General features: G+C 35.7%; 1 protein-coding gene across 1 annotated transcript; it reads right to left on the bottom strand.

Annotated features, from left to right (window-relative positions):
• Positions 1-2637: 2637 nt before the first annotated feature.
• Positions 2638-12305, bottom strand: LOC132560247 (oncoprotein-induced transcript 3 protein-like). The gene is made up of 5 exons (XM_060224909.1): positions 12271-12305; positions 11233-11439; positions 10917-11081; positions 4575-4835; positions 2638-3136 (listed from the first exon to the last, which is right to left on the bottom strand). Exons 1-5 carry the CDS (start codon positions 12278-12280, stop codon positions 3075-3077), a joined length of 705 nt encoding a protein of 234 aa, XP_060080892.1. The 5' UTR covers positions 12281-12305; the 3' UTR covers positions 2638-3074.
• Positions 12306-22709: the final 10404 nt, after the last annotated feature.

Below are 22709 nucleotides of genomic sequence, written 5' to 3'. Positions count from 1 at the left end.
AAGGCATTATTCATGCTTTCAAAATCAGCTTCGTCATAGTGAAACATAGTTTTTTAAAAATAATTTGACTGTAATACAGTAAAAGAAATTTGAGTATGAACGGATGAATGATAACTACAAGATGGTAGTGATACATCAATACTCTTAGTTAAGTTCATGTTGTCAGTAAAGATAACATCTATGGGAGTGGCACTCTCAGGTGTGATCCTTGTAGGTACCTGTATATCACTAGTGAGGTTATGCTTAATAAGGAGTCTGGATAAATGATCGTATAGTGGTATATTTAACATATTAATATTACCTGTAAGAATAACATCCAGAGTAGTATCAACAACTCGCGTGTCATCTTCTTTGTCCCAATAATAAATAGTACAATCTGGTCTATTAAGGCACTTAAGGCGCAATTGATGATTTTGTATAAAAAAAAACCTTTGACAAGATTTTTCAATATAGTCCCTTTCTAATTCTATCCTTCCTTACATTACAACAATATTTTTATAAGAGACAATAACCCCACCCTAGACAAGTGTTTCTATCTTTCCGAAAGGGAGGTGTATTAAATGATTGCATCTGAATATCAACATCAGATATCAAGGGAGATAAGTGAGATTCGGTTATACAAATAATATCCTTATCTCCCAGCTCAGTTTCAATCAGTGAGGTTTTAATTCTTAGAGAACAAACATGAAGATAAACTAAATTTTGAGATGGTCCAGGATTACTTTCGATATCGTTATAACAAAGTAAAATCATAAAATGCGAAACAGAAGATAAGACATATTGATTAAATAAGTTTAAGCATAAATTAATTTTGACTTGCTATATATATGTAGGTAATGACCTTGTTAAAACCGACTCTTTGTTGACTTTCAATATTTGTCTTATAATGCATCATTAAGGGCAGTACAGAAGAGTAACAACAGTATAACAATATCATATTACTGTCAATATTTCTTAAGTGAGAGGATAATGAAGAAGTGCTGATCAAATAGAATCAATGTGTATGTGTTTCTGATCATATCTATAGCCGTATTTTAATTATATAGACTGTGATTCGTACACTCTAGACTTCAAAACTCGTCAATGTGGTACGCGATGACAGACACATTAATTGACTGATCATTTACTTTTGTATGTGAATCGAATGTGTTCTCATACCCGAGAATGAAATAACAACAGATCATTGTCTCTTCAGTGCGCTATCGATGTAATTTTTTCTATCAGTTTTGAATTGTTAGCGATTTATCGTGATGGAGTTATCTCCCTGTGGTTGAAAACGGACAGCTCAGTGTTGACCACGTGTAGTGTATGGTTGTATACCTGTAAAATAGATACACCCACTCACAAGATGACCGATTTATATAAGTTGTAAAACTTGTGTCCAATCTTATTGCTACTTAAGTGAAATAAAATATATTTTAAAATCAAAATAGCCGACTTATTATAGTCTATCCATGCTGTATTGCATCAATTAATTTTTATAGATATTTTTCTTTCATTACTCGTCCTTCAATGATATTTTTGTATCATACATCTCTCTATCATTGTATATAGTAAATAACTTGATTATCGTCCTTCATACCTTAAAGAATATTTTTGTAAAATTAAAGTGTTGCAAAGTGATAAGTTTTCCGTGATCCAGTTAACAAAGCTCTAGTTCACATAATTTTACTGAGAGGTGTACGGTATAGATTTCTCGATCATAAACTTTACAGGAAGAACATACAGTTACGGCACATCTATTTTGTGTATACGTAGAAGTACTCCCCTTTGTTCCCTGTCGTTTCATAGAATTTGAACGACTATTCCGTTGCCCTTTGTGGAATGTATCAGCGCTTTGATCAGTGTTATTCAGTGAATGACGAACAAATTATAATGGACAAAATGATGAATGTTTAAAATATCTTTTAATATGTACATGTTGCTATGAAGATATAATGTTGTCATTTCTTAGATATTTTTCATATAAAATCGTTATTCCATACAATGCACAGGGTGTTCATTCTCACTCCTGGCGCTTTATTAATTAACACGCAAAGTCTCAGAATCCAGATACGAGTCGTCCGCAACAAAGAAAGGAATCTAGAGTCAGTGTAACGCGTCCTTGTATTCCACGCCTGTTGGAGGTTTGAGTTGCTCTTACCATCGAACGCAAAAATCGGTAAAAGACCTGGAAATAATGTCATTGTTATCGATTAATTTTGGTGTAATACTGATAGTTGTATCAAACTAACCTTATTGAGTGTAAGAATGTTATACCCGGAACATAAACATTCAGCTATATAGTCCGTGTTTTCTTTACATCATTACATCAGTATCCGCGGCATTCAGTCGGTAAACAAAAAAAAAAAAAAAACAAAAAACAAAAAAAAAACCAAAACAAAAAACTGGAATATCGTGTATTAAAAAAACCTACTAGATGAAGCTGTAGATACGTAGTCTGGGCTACTATCTGATACATATGGTGTTGTCGCTCTATAAAAAGAAAAAAAAGACGGCTCAGACGGTTTCATTTAATAAAAGATTTGAATAAACTTTGAAATATTTTTTGATGAAATAGCTGAATCATCAACACAGTTATTTATGTGGTCTGAAAGAATTTTATATATGAAGATATATCGATCTAATGTTAGATATATAATGTAGACAGCTAGTATTTATAAAAACTTGAGAAATAATAGGAGACATCAAGAAATAAAATTCCAATTACAATACCATATTAACGTTGGGTAATTTCATTTTACAGATAATAGATTTCAAAATATTTGTCAACTTACCTTATGGGTTTGAAAAAGCGTAATGTCAATTCTCTCTCCCTCCCTTCTATCGCACACGCACGTTACTATACGCCAGAGTATGACAAGACTTGTAACACATACGGCACTATAACACAGACATACGACACCATAACACAGACATACAACAGACAAACGACATTACAGCACAGACATACGACACTACAACACAGACATACGACACGACACAATAACAATATAAAATGCAGCAATCAAATGTCAAATTCTGTGTTATCGTCCTCTGCTACAAAAATACTCTCCATGTGTTCACCCATCAGCTTAAATGCGTGTAAATGAATAAATACTGTCAAAATGATAGTTAATGGGCTGTATATCTCGACCTGCAAAACATGTACAAAATTTGTAATTTTAAAAGACGTGTAAACAAATTAGTATCAAACAGTTTAAAAGACGTGTAAACAAATAAGTATCCATCAGTTTAAAAGACGTGTAAACAAATAAGTATCAAACAGTTTAAAAGACGTGTAAACAAATAAGTATCCATCAGTTTAAAAGACGTGTAAACAAATAAGTTTCAACTAGTTTAAAAGACGTGTAAACAAATAAGTATCAAACAGTTTAATAGACGTGTAAACAAATAAGTATCAAACAGTATCAAACAGTTTAAAAGACGTGTAAACAAATAAGTTTCAATTAGTTTAAAAGACGTGTAAACAAATAAGTATCAAACAGTTTAAAAGACGTGTAAACAAATAAGTATCAAACAGTTTAAAAGACGTGTAAACAAATAAGTTCCAATCAGTTTAAAAGACGTGTAAACAAATAAGTATCAAACAGTTTAAAAGACGTGTAAACAAATAAGTATCAAACAGTTTAAAAGACGTGTAAACAAATAAGTTTCAATCAGTTTAAAAGACGTGTAAACAAATAAGTATCAAACAGTATCAAACAGTTTAAAAGATGTGTAAACAAATAAGTATCAAACAGTTTAATAGACGTGTAAACAAATAAGTATCAAACAGTATCAAACAGTTTAAAAGACGTGTAAACAAATAAGTTTCAATTAGTTTAAAAGACGTGTAAACAGATAAGTATCAATCAGTTTAAAAGACGTGTAAACAAATAAGTATCAAACAGTATCAAACAGTTTAAAAGACGTGTAAACAAATAAGTATCAAACAGTATCAATCAGTTTAAAAGACGTGTAAACAAATAAGTTTCAATCAGTTTAAAAGACGTGTAAACAAATAAGTATCAAACAGTATCAATCAGTTTAAAAGACGTGTAAACAAATAAGTTTCAATAAGTTTAAAAGACGTGTAAACAAATAAGTATCAAACAGTATCAATTAGTTTAAAAGACGTGTAAACATATTAGTATCAATAAGTTTGAAAGCCATGCTACATTCCAGCGATTAGACTTTATAAAGTATGTATTCCTGTTTAATATCTAAATCAAATACCGTTATTCTACTGAAGTTCATCAGTGATTATAAAGTATTTATCAAGTGGACAGATTTACTTCCACTGTTAGGCTTATGAAAACTACTGAAATTAATTAATTTAAATGTGATTCCTTGAAAATAGTCAACAAAACGACTAAATAAGAGAAGAAAATATAAAGATCGAAAGTTTTTACAATTAATAACACTGGAACTTTGTTCCCTTACTTTGAATTCTGGTGCTAAAGTAGCCGAATTAAATCATTTTCTTCTGATAAATGAAGTGAGAATGTAGAACATATGAATCAAAAGTGTTCATCTTGAACAAGCAACATGATGACGTATATCTATAAGTATCTAAAGATGAAAATAAGTACCGTGTTGTGGCGTTGAGGAGCGTGTTGTAGATGTTGTTTTTAATGTGCTTGATGAAGTTGTCGTAGGTACAGCTGTCGTTGAAGAACTTGTTGATGTTGATGGCGATATTGTAGATGTGGTCTCGGATGTTGACGCCAATGTTGTAGGTGTCAGCTCGGATGTTGACGCCAATGTTGTAGATGTCGTCTCGATGGTTGTAGATGTGGACCCATATGTTGAAGACGTATTTTCGAAACACATTTCATTTTCCGCAAATGGATCTAGTAAAAAAAAATGAAATGCTGATCAATCGCAGATCCTTGGAGAGAGTGTTTCGAAATAAAGGACCTCAAAGTTGATTCACATCATTAGCATTAAGCAGATTAACACCCTGTCATGAACCAACAGAGAAGACGACAAATATAGCATTACAAAGACATAATAACGTATGTAAAAGTTTGTTTTATTATTGCCACAGGTAGGCCTCACGAACAAGCCACGTGTCATTATTGACTTTGCCAATTTTCTTTAACTTCTTCATAGTAAATATAGTGTTATGTACAATAATGGTGAATGATGCATAGATACCCCGGGTAGTCCTGGAATTAAGTTGTCATTAAGCGTATGAATACATTCGGTGGTCAAGGTAAGACGTTCGCCAAAACCATGGGTTATGTCCCCTTAACGCTTATAGAGCCGTTATATAGGTTATGTTGTTGTCTTCATAGAGGTTACATACTACACATGTCACTTCGGTATCAATATACGGTGTACTGACATTTCTGAAGTTGTTGAACTTATGTAAGACCTTCACAAAAATAAGAAACTTTTCAAAGCCATCAAATTATAACATGGTAAATTTATTGTCAAACATGTAAGTTTGCCACACATCATATTAATGAGAGCCTATCCCTATCAATGCATAATGAACTATTGTCATTTTAAATGAAAAAAATAATATAATATAATTATTGTAAAATAGCGATAATCTACACTTTTGTATCAATAAACGCGTTAAATTTGTGATTGTACTATTTCATACAATTGCTTTTGATTATTATTTATTATTGCTTTGTACTTTTTAAAAACAAAAAACAAATGCGGAACATGCATTATATTTAGATGAAAATTAGTATAGTACATAGTAAAACAAAATGCAAACTTTGCACCAAACTGTTGTCAAGCTTACTATCATTCCAGTGAATGCTACTATATCATCTTTTTCATATAAAAGGAACTGAAGTTATTGCGAAAAAAACTAATTTTCTATTCATAGTTACAGTGACCTTGACCTTTGAACTTTGGACCTGAGAAGCATTCACAAGAAAACACTGTTGGTAAGGGAGCACTGTATGAAGTTTGACTTTGATCGGACTAAGAGGACCGAAGTTATTGCGAAAAAAAAATCCATTCATAGTTACAGTGACCTTAACCTTTGACCTTCGGACCTGAAAAAGCACAAGAAAGCACTGTTGGTAAGGGAACATTGTATTGAATTTGAGGTTGATTGGCAAAATGAACTCAAGTTATCGCTTAAACTGTTAGCAGATGGTATACCTACTGATACAGTATATATACCTGGACAAACCAGTGATGGTATACCTACTGATACAGTATATATACCTGGACAAACCAGTGATGGTATACCTACTGATACAGTATATATACCTGGACAAACCAGTGATGGTATACCTACTGATACAGTATATATACCTGGACAAACCAGCGATGGTATACCTACTGATACAGTATATATACCTGGACAAACCAGTGATGGTATACCTACTGATACAGTATATATACCTGGACAAACCAGTGATGGTGTACCTACTGATACAGTATATATACCTGGACAAACCAGTGATGGTATACCTACTGATACAGTATATATACCTGGACAAACCAATGATGTTATACCTACTGATACAGTATATATACCTGGACAAACCAGTGATGGTATACCTACTGATACAGTATATATACCTGGACAAACCAGTGATGGTGTACCTACTGATACAGTATATATACCTGGACAAACCAGTGATGGTATACCTACTGATACAGTATATATACCTGGACAAACCAGTGATGGTATACCTACTGATACAGTATATATACCTGGACAAACCAGCAAACCTACTGATGTATATATACCTATACTGATATATATACCTGGACAAACCAGTGCTGGTGGACCTACTGATACAGTATATATACCTGGACAAACCAGATGGTGTACCTACTGATACAGTATATATACCTGGACAAACCAGTGATGGTATACCTACTGATACAGTATATATACCTGGACAAACCAGTGATGGTATACCTACTGATACAGTATATATACCTGGACAAACCAGTGATGGTGTACCTACTGATACAGTATATATACCTGGACAAACCATTGATGGTTTACCTACTGATTCAGTATATATACCTGGACAAACCAGTGATGGTATACCTACTGATACAGTATATATACCTGGACAAACCAGTGATGGTATACCTACTGATACAGTATATATACCTGGACAAACCAGTGATGGTATACCTACTGATACAGTATATATACCTGGACAAACCAGTGATAGTATACGTACTGATACAGTATGTATACCTGGACACATCAGTGACGGTATACCTACTGATACAGTATATATACCTGGACAAACCAGTGATGGTATACCTACTGATACAGTATATATACCTGGACAAACCAGTGGTGGTATACCTACTGATACAATATATATACCTGGACAAACCAGCGATGGTATACCTACTGATACAGTATATATACCTGGACAAACCAGTGATGGTATACCTACTGATACAGTATATATACCTGGACAAACCAGTGATGGTATACCTACTGATACAGTATATATACCTGGACAAACCAGTGATGTTATACCTACTGATACAGTATATATACCTGGACAAACCAGTGATGGTGTACAGTATATATACCTACTGATACAGTATATATACCTGGACAAACCAGTGATGGTATACCTACTGATACAGTATATATACCTGGACAAACCAGTGATGGTATACCTACTGATACAGTATATATACCTGGACAAACCAGTGATGGTATACCTACTGATACAGTATATATACCTGGACAAACCAGTGATGGTATACCTATATATACTGATACAGTATATATATACCTGGACAAACCAGTGATGGTATACCTACTGATACAGTATATATACCTGGACAAACCAGTGATGTGATGGTATACCTACTGATACAGTATATATACCTGGACAAACCAGAGATGGTATACCTACTGATACAGTATATATACCTGGACAAACCAGTGATGGTATACCTACTGATACAGTATATATACCTGGACAAACCAGTATATAGATACAATATATATACCTGGACAAACCAGTGATGGTATACCTACTGATACAGTATATATACCTGGACAAACCAGAGATGGTATACCTACTGATACAGTATATATACCTGGACAAACCAGTGATGGTATACCTACTGATACAGTATATATACCTGGACAAACCAGTGATGGTATACCTACTGATACAGTATATATACCTGGACAAACCAGTGATGGTATACCTACTGATACAGTATATATACCTGGACAAACCAGTGATGTTATACCTACTGATACAGTATATATACCTGGACAAACCAGTGATGGTATACCTACTGATACAGTATATATACCTGGACAAACCAGTGATGGTATACCTACTGATACAGTATATATACCTGGACAAACCAGTGATGGTACCTACTGATATATATATACCTGGACAAACCAGTGATGGTATATATACCTACTGATACAGTATATATACCTGGACAAACCAGTGATGGTATACCTACTGATACAGTATATATACCTGGACAAACCAGTGATGGTATACCTACTGATACAGTATATATACCTGGACAAACCAGTGATGGTATACCTACTGATACAGTATATATACCTGGACAAACCAGTGATGGTATACCTACTGATACAGTATATATACCTGGACAAACCAGTGATGGTATACCTACTGATACAGTATATATACCTGGACAAACCAGTGATGGTATACCTACTGATACAGTATATATACCTGGACAAACCAGTGATGGTATACCTACTGATACAGTATATATACCTGGACAAACCAGTGATGGTATACCTACTGATACAGTATATATACCTGGACAAACCAGTGATGGTATACCTACTGATACAGTATATATACCTGGACAAACCAGTGATGGTATACCTACTGATACAGTATATATACCTGGACAAACCAGTGATGGTATACCTACTGATACAGTATATATACCTGGACAAACCAGTGATGGTATACCTACTGATACAGTATATATACCTGGACAAACCAGTGATGGTATACCTACTGATACAGTATATATACCTGGACAAACCAGTGATGGTATACCTACTGATACAGTATATATACCTGGACAAACCAGTGATGGTATACCTACTGATACAGTATATATACCTGGACAAACCAGTGATGGTATACCTACTGATACAGTATATATACCTGGACAAACCAGTGATGGTATACCTACTGATACAGTATATATACCTGGACAAACCAGTGATGGTATACCTACTGATACAGTATATATACCTGGACAAACCAGTGATGGTATACCTACTGATACAGTATATATACCTGGACAAACCAGTGATGGTATACCTACTGATACAGTATATATACCTGGACAAACCAGTGATGGTATACCTACTGATACAATATATATACCTGGACAAACCAGTGATGGTATACCTACTGATACAGTATATATACCTGGACAAACCAGTGATGGTGTACCTACTGATACAGTATATATACCTGGACAAACCAGTGATGGTATACCTACTGATACAGTATATATACCTGGACAAACCAGTGATGGTATACCTACTGATACAATATATATACCTGGACAAACCAGTGATGGTATACCTACTGATACAGTATATATACCTGGACAAACCAGTGATGGTATACCTACTGATACAATATATATACCTGGACAAACCAGCGATGGTGTATCTACTGATACAGTATATATACCTGGACAAACCAGCGATGGTATTCGATGGTATACCTACTGATGGTATACCTACTGATACAGTATGTATACCTGGACAAACCAGTGATGGTACTCACTGATACAGTATATATACCTGGACAAACCAGAGAGGGTGTACCTACTGATACAGTATATATACCTGGACAAACCAGTGATGGTATACCTACTGATACAGTATATATACCTGGACAAACCAGTGATGGTATACCTACTGATACAGTATATATACCTGGACAAACCAGTGATGGTACCTACTGATACTATATATACTGATACAGTATATATACCTGGACAAACCAGTGATGGTATACCTACTGAGACAGTATATATACCTGGACAAACCAGTGGTGGTATACCTACTGATACAGTATATATACCTGGACAAACCAGTATATATACCTGGACAAACTAGTGATGGTATACCTACTGATACAGTATGTATACCTGGACAAACCAGTGATGGTACTCACTGATACAATATATATACCTGGACAAACCAGTGATGGTATACCTACTGATACAGTATATATACCTGGACAAACCAGTGATGTTATACCTACTGATACAATATATATACCTGGAAAATATATACCTGGACAAACCAGTGATGGTATACCTACTGATACAGTATATATACCTGGACAAACCAGTGATGGTATACCTACTGATACAGTATATATACCTGGACAAACCAGTGATGGTACTCACTGATACAGTATATATACCTGGACAAACCAGTGATGGTATACCTACTGATACGGTATATATACCTGGACAAACCAGTGATGGTATACCTACTGATACAGTATATATACCTGGACAAACCAGTGATGGTATACCTACCTACTGATACAGTATATATACCTGGACAAACCAGCAATGGTATACCTACTGATACAGTATATATACCTGGACAAACCAGTGATGGTATACCTGATGGTACCTACGGACAAACCAGTGATGGTGTACCTACTGATACAATATATATACCTGGACAAACCAGCGATGGTGTATCTACTGATACAGTATATATACCTGGACAAACCAGTGATGGTATACCTACTGATACAGTATATATACCTGGACAAACCAGTGATGGTACTCACTGATACAGTATATATACCTGGACAAACCAGTGATGGTATACCTACTGATAAAGTATATATACCTGGACAAACCAGCGATTTTATACTTACTGATACAGTAAATGCCTACGCAAACTGAGGTATACTTACATATACAGTATGCTGATGAGCAAGAACCTGGCGGTTTGAGATAATACACACGGTACGAACAGCAATTCTTTACTTGAATTTCAAATGAAACATGACATGAAATGAATACGGTTGCCGTACAGACCGTCCTTGAAACGATACCATCAGACGTTGCCGGAATGTTACCTGTTAAAAAATGGATTTGTATCTTTTGATTATCTGTAGATAACTGCATGTCTTGAAACATTATGCCATGAGTTTATCTGTCATTTTACAATATATACAAAACTATAATAGAATAATGCGATATAAACTGAAATGTGTTATTAGTTGTTACCATTCATCCAGAGGGGATTATCTGTTCCACACCGGCTAGAAGGTACGGTGTTATTAACCAGGTCTGTACCATCAAACCCCGTGAACCTGTACCAGTCTTCTACAATCAGATTGTCACAGAGAGAATGGGATGTATCAGTGTTATTCGGCCATCGTCTACCATCCACAGATATTTCAGTGTACATAGAACAAGGATCCTGGGAAAATACTTGATGAAGAAAAAGACATAAAGTTAAAAATTTATATATTTTACAAAAGAGTTTTTTAGAGTATGAAATGTAAAAAATCAATTTGTTAAAACGTTGTACACATATATGTATCAAACCGGTGTGTTAAATATCGATATACAACAGTAACAGTGTGATCAAACGTAGTTTATAAAACAAAGTGTTGAAACGTGATATAAAACACAATAGTGTCTTCAAACGTAATATATTAAACAAACAGCGAGTTCAAACTTGATATAAAATGTGTTTAAACGTCAGATATAAAACAGTGTGTTTAAACGTTACATATAAAACAGTATGTTTAAACGTGATATATCACAAAACCGTGTGTTTAAACGTTTAATATAAAACAAGCATTGTGTGTCTAAACGTGATATATACCAAAACATGTGTTTAAACTCGGTATAAAGCACTACCATGTTTTAAAATGTGATATAAAATAAAACCATGTGTTCAAACGTGATATACAACATTAAAATGTGTTAATACATAAACAAAATTGTGTTAGAAAGTTGTACAATGTATGTAACAAAAATGTGAGTTAAAAACATCCTCAACATATCCACTTAGTAGGAAACAATGCACTATAACTATTACAAGGATATTTTATATCGACACAGATATCGCTTATTTAACATACAGATGATAACGACTTCATTTCGTGTATATGTATATAGTGAGTATTTTTTGTTTTCAAAATTAACATATGTTGTGAAGCAGAACAATTGCAATTTTCTGTTTTTATCTCTCAGGTCAATAGAAATCACACAGCAAATGCCTTAGCTCCTGAAAACACAAGTAAGGTCTCCTACCTGTTTGCATTCCTGTGATAAGGAGGAGGATAACAAACCGATTCTCTGTTCCATGGTCCATGCTTATAGTCAGCTGTCGCGTAGCATGTGTTATATATACTGTCTGAAAACGAAGTTATGTGGTATTAGGAAGTAAAAAATGACACAACATAGGCTATTTTAAGACTTGAATGTGTGCCTACATAGGTGGAGATTACACCAGGATAAACAAAGTTGACAAACTGTGACTGGTAGTTACATACTATACAAAACCTCGGACAACAAACCGTGTTAGCATGTACTTGAAATAAGAGATAGCAATCTAATAAAGAAATTTCATGGGGTGACTGGAATGTATTAAAGCCTGCATATTCGTGTTCTATTTGATTCGAGTGGTGGCACCGTTCAGAATACCCGTCCTTGACGTTCTTCTTAAAATTATCAGATATATATGAAAATAACGATATTTACTTAATCATGGGACTATTGCAACTTCTAAATTAGGGTTTAGCATTTCTTTCGATCACTTTTCCTCATTCGCCTTCTAGTTAAACATTTGGCCCTTAGCATCACTAACGAGTGCTAGAAGGACGAAACAGCTGTATGATGTAGCATCACTGTCGAGTCTTAGAAAGACGAAACAACTGTATGATGTAGCATCACTGTCGAGTCTTAGAAGGACGAAACAACTGTATGATGCTTTTAAAGTTATTGTTTCGCTCTACTGTATCTTAGCATCACTGACGAGTCCTGGAAGGACGAAACAACTGTATAAAGTTATTGTTTCGCTCTACTGTATCTTAGCATCACTGACGAGTCCTAGAAAGACGAAACAACTGCCTAATGCAGTTTAAGTCATCTTTTAACTCTACTGTATCGTATCTAAATTTAAATTAAATGGTGCTGTTCACTTCTGTGTCTTTTGTACAATATCCTACCTGTCATATGATCATGCTTGTCATTACTGTGTAAGCGTTTAAGTTCAAATCTGACAGACGCCATCGTTATCAGGATAAGTTCACCTTTCCAGAAAAAAAGTGAACCTATCTATTTATAGCGCTTCCTGACGTCTGTCTTGTTAGCAGAAGTGTCCATTTGTATCTCTGTTCTTTGTTTTCATTGGTAGAAAGGCGACATTGCCGTCGTAAAGAGATATTGTGTTTTTTCTGTGGATAACCTAAGCGAATAGTCTCCTTTTTACGTGACAACCTTACCTGGTATTGGTTTCTCAAAGATCATATCACGGTGACACAGAGTCAACAGAACATCATACAGAAATGTTGTTTACAATAATTACAAATAATCCGAACATGATAAAACGGAAATTAAATCTGCTTCGATTTCAAAGGAGTCACATTAAAAAAAGAAACCACGCGAAGGCCCATAAAATTGTTTTCAATGACCATGTATACGATCATATATCACATGTTCAACAACTGAATTGAAGAAAAAGACAAATTAATCAATTGTCTTTGACCAAAAGTTAGAGAGGTATGGCATATATATTATATAATGGGTGGTCGGTGGCGCAGTGTTAACGCGCTCGCCTTTCACCTAGCCGACCGGGGTTCGATTCCCGGAACGGATGTGAAAAGGTAAGGGTTTTCCCCGGGTACTCCGGTTTCCTCCCACAATAAGACCCCTCGCGCGCTTACATCCGGGCCGACAAGAGTGATTAGTATAAGTTGACATAACTTGTTTCGCAATTGTTGTAAAATAAATAAAGTTTATAGTATATATAATGCATAATAATTAAAAAATATAGAGTAAGATATGAGCAATCTACCCAGAGGCATAAGATTAGGGTGACTGTACGTAAGACACAACTATCAACTATCAAACTGATATTGAGATACAATTTAGCACTACAAGTCAACTGAGTCAGAAATACGTTGATGCTAACACATTTCTATCTCAGCGGACAATACATAGTTTCCTTTCATTAACCTGTAAACAACCTTAATTTTCAAATGAAGACGGAGTCAGCTCTAGTATAATATGTGGTCAGAGTTGTGGAACTGTTCGTCTGTTGGTACTACTCAATCACCGAAAGTCTTGATTATCGATTTATTTCACAATTATTACTGTAATGTTAAAGAATGTATAGATCCTTTTTACTCAGTTGGTCCTTTGGTGTAATTTTTTTTACAGTCAATATTATTAATTGGCTTGATGATCATTTCACGTGGAGAAGGTAAGATGTATATTGCTTAATAAATCAATAGTGATCTAGTTTGATATTTTATAGATTTAATTCGATTTCTTTTGGTAAAACACAAGTCCATTGAGATAATGTAAGTTCGAAACAGTTTGAGTTCTCTATTGAATTTTTCCTGAAAGGGAATGTAAACATGAGATCAGGTATTCCACTGAGACAAACCTTTAGCTTGAATATGAAAAAACACATTTTCTGAGTGGTAATATTCCAGGCAGAATTCCGGATATTATGAGGAGAAATTGTTTGCGCATGTGCACATAATGTGAATAGTTTACGCATTGCAGTCAACCTTTCATTATCCGAGAGAATGTCATGGGCAACCTTTATCATTCAACTCGCGTGGAGATTGCTGTGTTGATCACAGGCACTCGAGGCCAGGATATTATTTTTTAAACATTGATTTTTGTTTTAGCACTCATGACTGACGTTATTTAAACGAAATATCAGCAGAATTCAAGTTTATGTGCCGGTTGACAAATCCGAGTTCCACGGTCATTAAAAATACACCGTGGACCTCGGATTTGTCAACCAGCACATAAACTTGAATTCTGCTGATATTTCGTTTAAATAACGTCAGTCATGAGTGCTAAAACAAAAATCAATGTTTAAAAAATAATATCCTGGCCTCGAGTGCCTGTGGTGTTGATATTTTTGCGTGAACCCCATTTGAAACTGCACGAGAAAAGAAATATCATGAAGACTTATATGAAATTCTTAAGTATCAGTAAAGTAATTAAGGTAATCGCAGTTGTAAATATACGCGCATGTCTCTCAAAACTGAAAGTATCGTTAGCTTTAATTAAACTCATGTGAATAGGCGATTAAACATCTTTAATGGAATAACAGAACATGACGATAAAGGATCATGGACATATTCTGTTACTATATCGTAGGTGTAAATTTTAAAGCTGCAAAAATCTAGGTCACAAACCGGCCGCTGTTAACAGCAAAGAGCATGGAGCTGCTGACATCGGGGTCACTCACATCACAAATTTGGTGAGTTCCATCCACGGATATTTCTTACTCTTTGGTCAGTATATAACAGTATGCGCAATATTCTAGATGATATTGGTAACGTAGGAAACCAGAGCAGCCAGCTGTATATTTTAGACAAACAAGTGCATTTGTAAGCACGTGAAATATCCAATTAACAGTATTCAGAAGTTAATGTACATGAAGATATATTTTATCAAAATTGTGTGTTAAAATGACATTAACTAGGACTGTACATTGGCGTTTCCATTAGATACACAGTTTGCTGCCATTTCAATTGCATGTTACACTTGCATTTTTTTGCACTTGACTAATTATCATCTTGTGTTGATATCTTTCATATAGATAATATCTTATTTGATGGAAACAATTTGCATAGCAAAATACTTGTTGGTTTAGGAAAACACACAGTGAATTATTTGTTTTTATAGTAATACTGTATCATCTAGTTGTAGCTTTAACATCATTTCATTAACGTAACTATATCCTTCTACCCAAGCATTATCAAAATCTGTGTAGCAAACTCTTTATAGATTCAACAAGTTTTATGGTATGATACAGTGGGAAACATATCAAATGAAAGGAATAAATGTTCATCCGTCCATTCAGATCATCCCCAACCAGATATCTCTGGCCGTTAAATGACAAATTTTCCTAATAAGGTTGTTTCGCTAGAGGGTTTGCGTTACAAACGTTGTTATTGGAATGAGTGTATTAACAGAAGAAGCTGGTACGTGTGATTATTTTGTTGCAATAAAGATATTTCGATGGCACTGCGGGGGGCCAAGTTGGTAACGGTCGTTACACAGAAAGTGATTTACTGTACCAGCTATCGTCTTTCTAAAATTAATCTAATCTGACCCACTTCTTCTAATGTAATTTTCTTACCTCATCTTCTCTCATTATTTGTTTTGTAGTTTATGTATATATATATATATATATATATATATGTGTGTGTGTGTGTGTGTGTGTGTGTGTGTGTGTGTGTGTGTGTGTGTGTGTTTACAGGGTCGCCAACTTATTGTCAAGTAATATCTGGTCATATACTACAGTAAAATGTGACGGAGTGGTTTTACAGGATCATAGGGTAAAACAAAGACCTAATGATTTATCATATAGTATAGTTATCACATATGTATGAGTTTAAATGATGTTCTACTTCACGTTTGAGCGTTATTTTGATTATGATAGATAAAGAAAGAATCAGATGATTCTAGCATTTTGCACAGTTTGAAGAGATCATGATATGACCAATATCAGGTTAACCAGGCAGGTAGTTTGGCGATCCTTTATTTCTACATGTAACCGTGTTTAAACAATGAGCTGTAGAAACGGAGACGAATTTACATATGTTAAAATACGAAGTTTCATGCATTCTGTAATGTAGATCTGAATGAAATGTTTATATCGATAGAGTATGCTATTCATTCAAACTAACAAGATGGTCCTACCTGTCTGCTGTCGGACTGGCCATCACATAAATTAATCTGAATCTTGAGCCGAGGTACTCCTACGTCTGTCCCGGATCCCGAAATCCGAGATGTTGTTATTCTGCACGAATAATTAGTTACAAAACATATGATGTTACTTATCGTACATGTCTTACATTCCACCCTGATGACGATCTCAGCCGTTACTTAAACAGAAACATCTAAAACCTAACGATCGTCATTTGTTATACAACACGGTTTGGCCCATGGTATATATACATAAATACGTCGTAAATACCATATAAGTGAATAATATTCATCCGTCATCCTTCGAGAACTCAAAAGTGATGCTGAAGGCTTAAAATGTTGAAACCTAGGAGGAAACAAATCGAAATTGTCCCAAATTAATGTGAACAATTACCTGTTAGAGACTTCATAATGAATCATAAACAAACACGAACCTATTTCACAATGTGTGATGATACATTTCATCTAGATGTCTTGCATGTGTATCTGTATATTCAACCATGTGTAAAATTTAATGATGTAAGTAAACATCGCGCATTTACGATCGGTATAAGTAATAACAAGACCATATACTCTTCTATATGCCTTATCACCATGGTGATTGGTAAGCTTCACCTAGACACTAAACAACGGAATTTCCAACATTATGACAAGTGCAATTGAAACAGGCTATAATTGAAAGGGGAGTTTAAAATAAACGAGAAGACGTAATGTTACTGGACGACAAGCATACCATTGTCTTGTACACGGGACAAGTGAACTTGAAATTGAATAGTTATAGCCGAATATTCCGAGCGGGTTGGTAGGCTTCAAAGCCGAATTCAAGCTTCGATTTAATCCCTGATTTGGCTCTACTTTATCTTATCTTAAATCTAAGTAAAAGGTGTTTATCACTTGTGTGTCTTTTATACAATCTTCGATTCGATACACGGTAAATAAAACCAGGTGTTCCAGAAGAGTAAGCGTCTTTTGCTTCATCGACGACACCCTCTGTGTAAATCTTGGTCAATCCAAGAGGGTAAATATCCCATTATGGAATTAGAGCAAAATATTCAATAACGGAACCAACAGACAAACTGACGAGCAGCAAAAATGTCCAGATTCATATCTCAAAAAAAAAAAATTCTCAAAGAGATCTTTATGACGACCGTAAAACCTCCTGATGATTTACAACAACCTGCACCGTTTAAAATCCGGTGATGAATTTGTCATTTGAAGAAAATCGTAATATTGGAAGCAGGTCATTGAATAACGAATAAATCGTGACATGTTAACACCATATGTTGTGGAAGCAGTGCTGTATTTATCCAGAAATGGAAAATTCACAATTGGGAAATTGAAATCATCACGCTTATCATACAGCTTGGTTGAAAGCTGTCCTGTTGGTCCTTGTGTTGGAATCATCAAGAAAAGCGGCTGATGTAAAAGAGTCTGTCGTGTCCTTGATTTTCTATTCATTTAACGATCGTATATTGATCAATTTAGGAGATATTGAAAAAAATGTAAACCAGACTATACCCTAACAAAACATAATGTTTTAAAGAATTTGTATTCATCGCTTCAGTAGAGCCAGACACATAGCATGTCAACAGGTCAACTGATAGCATTTCAGACATTCAGGTGTGTGTTGTTTGTTACGCTGCTACGTAAAAGCATTTAGTTTCAGTTCCGGCAGCACTGGACCCCTTTGTCCTTGTTTACATAATAATGTCAACTACAGATATATCTTTCGCACTTTCATGGTAACTTTAAAATAAAGCAGAACGCTTAGAATTGTTTCTTGGTTTCTATAAATATGCATATAGTGCAGAGTATTGTGTAACGGCCTTGTTTAGTCTGACACAAACGAGTGGCACAGAACGGTGAGTTAAATAAGAGAATTACGGACGATAGAACTATTAAATGGTCCTTACTGAACATATATGACAGCGAGGTAACAGGGGTATACCAATAAAGATCTTCATGGACAAATGTTCGAACTTTAAGTTCACAAAAATTAATCTTAATATGGAGAATGATAAAATTAATATGAAGTACGTCGATTTCTATTAACATGTACGTATAACAAAAGATGTGAAACAGTATAACATAATCACCGTATTGTCCATGGCGTGACGTAGATCCTCACCTACGTTGCATTGTTTGCCTTTTTTCATGTACTAATATATGCATGAGCATAAAGCTTCTCTATATCTGACGCAAAATCTCCATAAACAAAAACAAAAACTGGTTCTGAAATACTGAAAACCAGTTATTGTCTTACTTTGTAATTCACTCAGTGTATTGATTAGTCACAGGGATGAATTAATTTGTCCTGAGGAGGAGATATCTGACACTTGGTTTTAACCTTCATATTGGATAATCCTCTCATACAGGAAACGGAATTATAGACAGAAGGTGATGTGATGAATTTTATTTGTCTGTTGACTTATTTTGACCTTTTGATAATTTTCCGTTTGTATTGACAATCTGATGTATTTGATCAGTATGTTAACGCTGTGATGTATTTGACCTTTGTGTTGACGCTGTGATGTATTGGCCTTTGTGTTGACGCTTTAATGTATTTGACCTTGGTGTTGACGCTGTGATGTATTTGACCTTTGTGTTGACGCTGTGATGTATTTGACCTTTGTGTTGACGCTGTGATGTATTTGATCTTTGTGTTGACGCTGTGATGTATTTGATCTTTATGTTGACGCTGTGATGTATTTGACCTTTGTGTTGACGCTGTGATGTATTGGCCTTTGTGTTGACGCTTTAATGTATTTGACCTTTGTGTTGACGCTGTGATGTATTTGACCTTTGTGTTGACGCTTTAATGTATTTGACCTTTGTGTTGACGCTTTAATGTATTTGACCTTTGTGTTGACGCTGTGATGTATTTGACCTTTGTGTTGACGCTTTAATGTATTTGACCTTTGTGTTAACGCTTTAATGTATTTGACCTTTGTGTTGACGCTGTGATGTATTTGATCTTTATGTTGACGCTGTGATGTATTGGCCTTTGTGTTGACGCTGTGTGTTGTATTTGATCTTTGTGTTGACGCTGTGATGTATTTGACGCTTTAATGTATTTGTTGACGCTTTAATGTATTTGACCTTTGTGTTGACGCTGTGATGTATTTGACATTTGTGTTGACGCTGTGACGTATTTGACCTTTATGTTGACGCTGTGATGTATTTGACCTTTTTGGTGTTGACGCTGTGATGTATTGGCCTTTGTGTTGACGCTTTAATGTATTTGACCTTTATGTTGACGCTGTGTTGTATTTGATCTTTGTTAAAGCCCCATGATGTATCAGCCTTTGTGTTGACGTCGTGATGTTTCAGCCTTTGTGTTGACGCTGTGTTGTATTTGATCTTTGTTAAAGCCCCATGATGTATCAGCCTTTGTGTTGACGTCGTGATGTTTCAGCCTTTGTGTTGACGCTGTGATGTATTTGACCTTTGTGTTGACGCTGTGATGTATTTGATCTTTATGTTGACGCTGTGATGTATTTGACCTTTGTGTTGACGCTGTGATGTATTGGCCTTTGTGTTGACGCTTTAATGTATTTGACCTTTGTGTTGACGCTGTGATGTATTTGACCTTTGTGTTGACGCTGTGATGTATTTGACCTTTGTGTTGACGCTTTAATGTATTTGACCTTTGTGTTGACGCTGTGATGTATTTGACCTTTGTGTTGACGCTGTGTTGTATTTGATCTTTGTTAAAGCCCCATGATGTATCAGCCTTTGTGTTGACGTCGTGATGTTTCAGCCTTTGTGTTGACGCTGTGTTGTATTTGATCTTTGTTAAAGCCCCATGATGTATCAGCCTTTGTGTTGACGTCGTGATGTTTCAGCCTTTGTGTTGACGCTGTGATGTATTTGACCTTTGTGTTGACGCTGTGATGTATTTGATCTTTATGTTGACGCTGTGATGTATTTGACCTTTGTGTTGACGCTGTGATGTATTTGACCTTTGTGTTGACGCTGTGATGTATTTGACCTTTGTGTTGACGCTGTGATGTATTTGACCTTTGTGTTGACGCTTTAATGTATTTGACCTTTGTGTTGACGCCGTGATGTATTTGACCTTTGTGTTGACGCTGTGATGTATTTGATCTTTATGTTGACGCTGTGATGTATTGGCCTTTGTGTTGACGCTGTGTGTTGTATTTGATCTTTGTTAAAGCCCCGTGATGTATCAGCCTTTGTGTTGACGTCGTGATGTTTCAGCCTTTGTGTTGACGCCGTGATGTATCGGTCTTTATGTTGACGCCGTGATGTTTCAGCCTTTATGTTGACGCCGTGATGTTTCAGCCTTTATGTTGACGCCGTGATGTATCGGTCTTTATGTTGACGCCGTGATGTTTCGGTCTTTATGTTGACGCCGTGATGTATCGGTCTTTATCTTGACGCCGTGATGTATCGGTCTTTATGTTGACGCTGTGATGTATCAGCCTTTATTTTGACGCCGTGATGTATCGGTCTTTATGTTGACGCTTTGATGTTTCAGCCTTTATGTTGACGCCGTGATGTATCGGTCTTTATGTTGACGCTGTGATGTTTCAGCCTTTATGTTGACGCCGTGATGTTTCAGCCTTTATGTTGACGCCGTGATGTATCGGTCTTTATGTTCACGCTGTGATGTTTCAGCCTTTATGTTGACGCCGTGATGTATCGGTCTTTATGTTGACGCCGTGATGTATCGGTCTTTATGTTGACGCTGTGATGTATCAGCCTTTATTTTGACGCCGTGATGTATCGGTCTTTATGTTGACGCTTTGATGTTTCAGCCTTTATGTTGACGCCGTGATGTATCGGTCTTTATGTTCACGCTGTGATGTTTCAGCCTTTATGTTGACGCCGTGATGGATCGGTCTTGATGTTGACGCTGTGATGTTTCAGCCTTTATGTTGACGCCGTGATGGATCGGTCTTTATGTTGACGCTGTGATGTATCGGTCTTTATGTTGACGCCGTGATGTATCGGTCTTTATGTTGACGCTGTGATGTTTCAGCCTTTGTTGTTGACGCTGTGATGGATCAGCCTTTATGTTGACGCCGTGATGTATCGGTATTTATGTTGACGCTGTGATGTTTCAGCCTTTATGTTGACGCCGTGATGTTTCAGCCTTTATGTTGACGCTGTGATGTATTAGCCTTTATGTTGACGCTGTGATGTATCAGCCTTTATTTTGACGCCGTGATGTTTCAGCCTTTATGTTGACGCTTTGATGTTTCAGCCTTTATGTTGACGCCGTGATGTATCGGTCTTTATGTTGACGCTTTGATGTTTCAGCCTTTATGTTGACGCCGTGATGTATCGGTCTTTGTGTTGACGCTGTGATGTATCAGCCTTTATGTTGACGCCGTGATGTATCGGTATTTATGTTGACGCTTTAATGTATTTGACCTTTGTGTTGACGCTGTGATGTATTTGACATTTGTGTTGACGCTGTGACGTATTTGACCTTTATGTTGACGCTGTGATGTATTCAGTATTTGACCTGTGATGTATCAGCCTTTATTGTTGACGCTGTGATGTATTGGCCTTTGTGTTGACGCTTTAATGTATTTGACCTTTATGTTGACGCTGTGTTGTGTTGATCTTTTTATGTTGACGCCCCATGATGTATCAGCCTTTATGTTGACGCTTTGATGTTTCAGCCTTTGTGTTGACGCTGTGTTGTATTTGATCTTTATGTTGACGCCGTGATGTATCGTCTTTGTGTTGACGCTTTGATGTTTCAGCCTTTATGTTGACGCTGTGATGTATTTGACCTTTGTGTTGACGCTGTGATGTAT

The sequence above is a fragment of the Ylistrum balloti genome, unplaced genomic scaffold (assembly GCF_031769215.1).
Source record: "Ylistrum balloti isolate Yb309-2 unplaced genomic scaffold, AGI_CSIRO_Ybal_v1 Utg371040, whole genome shotgun sequence".
NCBI lineage: Eukaryota > Metazoa > Mollusca > Bivalvia > Pectinida > Pectinidae > Ylistrum > Ylistrum balloti.
The sequence above is the reverse complement of the archived record's forward strand: the minus strand, read 5'-3'. Positions and strand labels throughout refer to the sequence as shown.

Excerpts from the sequence above, each read along its gene's own strand:
- LOC132560247 (XM_060224909.1), bottom strand. Across the intron at positions 11,082-11,232 it reads TAATCCCCTCTGGATGAATG|GTAACATTCCGGCAACGTCT; the intron begins GTAACAACTAAT and ends ATTTTTTAACAG. Across the intron at positions 4,836-10,916 it reads CTCATCAGCATACTGTATAT|ATCCATTTGCGGAAAATGAA; the intron begins GTAAGTATACCT and ends TTTTTTTACTAG.